The 6,571-nt window shown below is 43.9% G+C and overlaps 1 protein-coding gene across 2 annotated transcripts in view; it reads left to right on the top strand.

Annotated features, from left to right (window-relative positions):
- sdhaf3 (succinate dehydrogenase complex assembly factor 3) overlaps window positions 1-1,694 on the top strand; it is a 3,111-nt gene extending 1,417 nt beyond the window's left edge. Inside the window, exon 2 of one of the 2 annotated variants that reach the window (XM_046057754.1) lies at window positions 1,244-1,694. In XM_046057754.1, the coding sequence (XP_045913710.1) occupies window positions 1,244-1,435 (192 nt within the window). In that variant the 3' untranslated portion in view covers window positions 1,436-1,694. The remainder of the gene's footprint in view (window positions 1-1,243) is intronic. The other variant, XM_046057753.1, reaches the window with a different exon arrangement.
- The last annotated feature ends 4,877 nt before the right edge of the window (window positions 1,695-6,571 follow it).

Genomic DNA, 6,571 nt, shown 5'->3' with positions numbered 1-6,571 from the left:
TCTGTTTGATTGAGTGTGTGGACAGGTGTCTTTTATACAGGTAACAAGTTCAAACAGGTGCAGTTAATACAAGTAATGAGAGGAGAACAGGAGGGATTCTTAAAGAAGAACTAACAGGTCTGTGAGAGCCGGAATTCTTACTGGTTGGTAGGTGATCAAATACTTATGTCATGCAATAAAATGCATGTTGGTGATTTTGCAGGAAAACCTGCAAAATCAGCAGTGTATCAAATACTTGTTCTCCCCACTGTATATCAGGCTTTGGATACACGCACGCTCACACAAAATACATGTTAGCAGTATTCCTTGGTGTTACAACCATAAAGCAGTGGCCTGTACTACGAAGCGAGATAACTGGCTTATTCAGGTAACTTCAGGAGTAACTTTGTGATGTCAGGTGTAACTTCCCGATTAACTCGTACTACAGTATTCAGTGTTAATGAGATCAATTAATACCACTTAACAAAATATTTTCACAGCAAAATCCCAATGCATATGATAATATGGTAACTGTAGGCTGAAATCATGAGTATTTCCTCACTGCTAAATCTGACTGCAAAGAAGGCTATATTATTTTTCACTGCATGCGTAATACAGGGCGTGTGTGTGTGTGTGTGTGTGTGATGCTGCAGCCTTGCAAAATGAAGCGATTTGGTTCTTTGACCAAAAAACAACACTATTTTCTCTCATAAATGTCTGACTATAATTTAAGAGAATATTCAGATTTTTTACTTGTAGATTTGAGATCATTTTTCAGTTTTTTCTCAGATTATTAGCCCACTCCCCTGGCTCCTGGCTGGTTTTATTATAGTGGACCTAATATACAGCTGTACCTTTTACATCTTAATCACTGTTAAGTTAACTACAAATGTACACTGCCAACAAGCCTAACCTGGATTTGTTGGCCACCACAGTGTTAGATTTTGCTGTTAACGTTTCTTTACACTCCTCATACCCTGCCTTCACTGCTGAACACACCCCTTTTAAGTGAACGCGCACCAACTACAATTAAGTTAACACCGACTAACCAACATCTTATTCACAGTTGTTTGTTCTGTTGCACCAGTGTCCGATCAGAGTTTGTTACCCAGAGTTTGCTTGATAACCCGGAGTCGAATCTGAGTAGGTTTAACTCCCTTCGTAGTACAGGCCACTGGTCTGCAGGTCACAGACTTATCTTTTTATAAAGGGTAGACTACATTCTCACTTAAATTTTTGTTGTAATGTTGAACCATATGTTCAGTGCCCCTCTCCCCCCACAGAACTACAAGGACACCGTGCAGACCCAGGTTCTGGAGTCAGCGGGGAAGGGACCCAGCGCAGTCAAGTTTGGGGCCGACCTATCAGAAAGGAAACTCAACGACTTCCAGGAAGAACAGATAGGCCAACTGTACGAACTCCTGCTGGAATCCACCAAACCCAACAGACAGTTTGACATCCAGGAAGACAGCAAGTGAAGCAGCAGGCCGCAGAGATGTGCTCGGACAAAGGAAAAACAGAAGGCACAATGATGAATTCAGACCACTAATATAATACCTGTCAGTGCTTCAAGTGAAGAGTGGTACTCAAAGGCAGAGATTTTTGATTATATTAAAGAGCTGCGTACAGGCTCTGTGTTCCTGTAGTTGTCTCTTTTACTGTGACAATAAAGAGGGTCCTCGTGCTTCTCCGCAGGTGCTTTAAGGTGGCACTAATTGGTTTCCTTTGTCAACTTTCCTTGCACAAATACAGTTGTGAGCTCATGGTCGTGGAGGAAAGGAAAAGGATGTCTAGTCGGCAGATGCAGCCAGAGCTCACATCAGCAATGCCTCTTTCAGCCTCAGTGGTGATGTCAGTATTGTCGGGGTGAAAATATCAACAGTAGAATCTACACAGACACAAAAGCCATGAGCTTGGGGAGGGTGTTAGAGCGGTTATAAAAGTCGACTCACGGCTTTTGATCCACCGATTTCCTCCCACAAATTCAAACAATGGTTTCCCCTTGAAATAAAGGGTAATCAGGCATGCACCATACAGCATCTGTTCCAAATATAATGCTGCTTTGAACCCAGACCTTTCTGATATCTAAATGACATTGTTAATCATTTAGCCTTACATTCCATTCCTATATGAATTTTATTTATATAGCGCCAAATCACAACAACAGTTATCTCACAGCGCTTTTCATAAAAGCAGGTCTAGACCATACTCTGTGATATTATTATAAGCCCAACAGTTCCCACCAAGAGCAGCACTAGGAGACAGAGGCAAGGAAAAACTTCCTTTAAGAGGCAGAAACCTCGAGCAGAACCATGACTCAGGGTGGGCGGCCATCTGCCTCGACCGGTTGGGGGGGGAGAGAGAGGGAGAGAGAGAGATATCAAGAGAGGGCAGGAGAGGAACAGAGAGAAAAATAGAGGGAGGGAAGGAGAGAGAGGAGAGGGAGGCAGCCTACACAATATACACACAGAGGTACAGACAGTAAAGGTGATGTTGCTATAGACTAAATGAAAAATGGTACAGATATTTATAGTAGTGTTAATGGTAACCATCGTAATGTTAATGATTATAATAACAATAATAACAATAAGACTAGCAACAATAGTCGTTGCAGCAGAGGTTGTCGAGCAGGAACATGGGGGCAGCAGGTGACCCGCAGCCACAGATCCAGACTCCACAGCTCCAGAGCCAGAAAACCTGCAGGAAGTGATAGGAGGAGAGAGGAGAGAGACGAGAAAGCACAAGACTACCGGAAAGGGGAGAAGTTGTGTTAGTAACATGCAATAATGGGATGAGGTTGCATACAGAGGGAGAGAAAGTAGAGGAGAGAGGAGCTCAGTGCATCATGGGAAATCCCCCGGCGGTCTAGGCCTATAGCAGCATAACTAAGGGATGGTTCAGGACTCATCTGAGCCAGCCCTAACTATAAGCTGGCTCAGAGTCCTTATCACTATAAGGCAGACTGAAGTGGTTTCAAAGCAAAATGAGGCACTGTTTCTTACCCATTAGCTATGTTTGACCGGAGTCTTACATCCTGTATCAATACTTCTTTAGTTACCAAAACTAGAAAAAAGATTGTCAGCTTCAGTGCACAGATACAAATGGACCGACCTGTAATTAGTATTTGTGATATACTGTATGTCATGGTATGATATGTAAATTCACTTTTAACCATCTCTGAGTTCAATCTCTTAATTAAATCAGTGATTAATATCAGCTGTGAAAGGCCCAGGCTGTAACTGATTGAGGGATAATAAGCAAGGCGGTGCTTTCACTATTTATTTAACATGACCTCCATCACTTCCCCATGGCAGTAAGAAGTACCACCATATGTCACCAAGTGGCTACAGTGGAGGGAGGGGGAGCATGGTCCGCAGAGAGCAGTGAATAAGAAAGGGACACACTAGACCCACAAACAATATCAGAAAAAATAAATAATGCCTAAAACTATGCACACAAAACCGGAAAATATTGTTTACCAACACACATGTTACTTACACTGTTAAAATGACAGTTACCGTGAATTACAGATGCACCTAGCTAAGCAAGCTAGCAAACTAGTTAGTTCTGCACACGGCCGTTAGCTCCACCGTCTCGTCCAAATATGGTCACGTATTTTTGCTAGTTTCAAAAACTCGGCCAAACTCAAGGCTTCAAGACAGCAGTCCACAAACCAACAGGTGACGTCACGATGACTGCATCCACTTCTTAAATACAGTCTATGCTGGCAGCTCAAGCACCTCAAGGGGTGCGTGCACCACACTTTGGGAATCCCTGGTTTAGAGCATAACTAACAAAATAGTGGTTTAGCTTTGTCACTTTGTACTTCAGCTGTTGGCACAGCCACTTTTCTTGAGGCACCGCCATTAGTTTTAATTTTGGTTATGCAACTGCCTTGTGGACAGTGTCCACTGTGATGGCAGCAGTTTTCACTCAGGTGAAAAGTTAATGAGGGCTTGATAAAAAAGACCAGTCGATGGTTCAGAAAGTCTAAAGCCTTGCCTGACACCCCTAGAGGCTGCAGTGTTCATTACACCTCATTACAAAAAACAAAATACAAAAAACAAAATGGTTCAGAACAAACTCCGTCAGCGGATGATGAATGTGGGTGAAAGCTCCATAGGAAGTGATATTTTTTTTCCTTTAGGAATGTGATTGTTTGTCAGTCAGTCCACCTCTTTGTTTCATACTGACATTTCTCAACTATTTGATGGATTACTGTGATTACCATGGTCCCCAGAGGATGAATTCTTTGGTAATCCCTTGACTTTTCCTCTAGCACCACCATGATCTGTACATTTGTGGTTTAGTGTAAAACATTTCTACAAGTATTGGATGGTTGGTCATGAAATTTGGTTAACACATTTATGTTCCCCACAGGATGAATTTTAATAACTTTGGTTATCCAAACTCTGTACAGTAAGGATGGGACTCTCTTGACTTCAACTGAGGAGGTAATTGGGCAGTGGAAGAAACACTTTGAGGAACTCCTAAATCCAACTCTCTAGTAGAGGCAGAGCTGGAGGCCCTGATGGCGATTACTGAGGTAGTCAAACAACTCCACAGTGGCAAAGCCCCAGGGGTTGATGAGATCCTCCCAGAAATGCTAAAAGCTTTGGGTGTGGAGGGGCTGTCTTGGATGACAAGTCTCTTTAACATTGTGTGGAAGTCGGGTACAGTGCCCAAGGAGTGACAGACTGGGGTTGTGGTTCCCCTGTTCAAAAAGGGGGACCAGAGAGTGTGTGCCAATTACAGGGGCATCATACTTCTCAGCCTCGGTGGTAAAGTCTACTCCAAGGTGCTGGAAAGGAGGGTTCGGCCGATAGTCGAACCTCGGATTGAAGAGGAACAATGCGGTTTTCGTCCAGGTCGTGGAACAACCGAAACCGGCTCTTTACTCGGCTGTGGCTCAGGAGGTAGAGCGGGTTGGCCGTTAATCGGAAGGTCGTCGGTTCAATCCCTGGCTCCCCCTGGTTGCGTGTCGAAGTGTCCTTGGGCAAGATACTGAACCCCGATTTGCCCCTGGCGGCTGTTCCGCCAGTGTATGAATGTGTGTGAATGTTAGTTTCCGTTTGAGCACTTAGGCTCAGTGTATGAATGTGTGTGAATGTTAGTTTCCGTTTGAGCACTTATGCAGATGTAGTGTAAAAGAGTGGTCGAAAAGACTAGAAAGGCACTATACAAGTACGGAGCATTTACATTTACTCTCACAAGGATACTGGAATGGGCTTGGGAGATACTGTGGGAGGTGCTGCGGGAATATGGGGTGAGGGGGTCCCTTGTCAGGGCTATCCAATCCCCGTACATCCAAAGCGAGAGCTGTTTTTGAGTACTCGGCAGTAAGTCGTACTCTTTCCAGGTGAGGGTTGGCCTTCGCCAGGGCTGTGCTTTGATTGTGATATTCATGGACAGGATATCAAGGCGTAGTCGTGGTGGTGAGGGGTTGCGGTTTGGTGGGCTTGGGATCTTGTCACTGCTTTTTGCAGATGATGTGGTCCAGATGGCATCATCGGTCTGTGACCTTCAGCTCTCACTGGATTGGTTCGCAGCTGAGTGTGAAGCAGTTGGGATGAGGATTAGCACCTCTAAATCTGAGTCCATGGTTCTCAGCAGGAAACCGGTGGATTCGCGGGTACAAGCAGCCAAAATGGGTTTCCTCAGGCGGGTGGCTGGTTTCTCCCTTAGAGATAGGGTGAGGACCCAGGACTAGGTGGAGAGATTATATCTCCACACTGGCCTGGGAACGCCTCAGGATCCCCCAGACAGAGCTGGTTAATGTGGCCCGGGAAAGAGAAGTTTGGGGTCTCCTGCTGGAGCTGCTGCCACCGCGATCCGACCCCGGATAAGCGGATGAAGATGGATGGATGGATGGTTATCCTCTAACCTTTTTTTTAGCTCCATCATCAGGTCACATTTTCAGTCTGCCCGATGTTTTTTTTATGACTAAATTAGAGGGTAACTGCATAGTAATCTGCCTCTGTGGCAGGTGCTACCAGCCAAAAACAGGAACAAGGTAACAGGTAGGTACCCTGTCACCAAAGTTTTTTTCATACATATCTATTCTACAGCTTTAAAGAAGATGATATTGAAGTTCAGAGTGCATTCACCTTACATCTACAGATGGAGATCATGTGATACAATCAAAAGCTTCAGAAAAGCTATAAGCTAAAAGGTCTTATTTTCTTGGCTTTTAATGGTAATTATATGAGTTATAATGACAGTATATTAATTGCTGAGATGTCAAAAAACAGCAGTTTAGCCAAATCATCTAAACCAGTAGTTCCCATCCCTGAGGTTTGGAGCCCCATAAGGGGTTGCAGGACAAATCTGAGGGGTCGTGAGACAATTAAAAAATTGTGACTAATTCAGACTAATCTTTGCCTTTTATTGTAAAATACTGAGAATTCATACACAAGTAACCTGTGACAAGGGGTTCCCAAGTTTTAATTTAAAAGGGTTACAAGCCAAAAACATTGGGACCCATGCATCTAAACCACTTTATTTGCAGGTAAAACATGAAAATGAGAACACCTGAAATGTCACACATAATATAACAGTGATGGATTCATGATGGACAGCTGAAAAATAAAAG

Source organism: Micropterus dolomieu, linkage group LG09 (genome assembly GCF_021292245.1).
Source record: "Micropterus dolomieu isolate WLL.071019.BEF.003 ecotype Adirondacks linkage group LG09, ASM2129224v1, whole genome shotgun sequence".
NCBI classification, from domain to species: domain Eukaryota; kingdom Metazoa; phylum Chordata; class Actinopteri; order Centrarchiformes; family Centrarchidae; genus Micropterus; species Micropterus dolomieu.
This window is presented reverse-complemented; position numbering and strand designations above follow the sequence as displayed.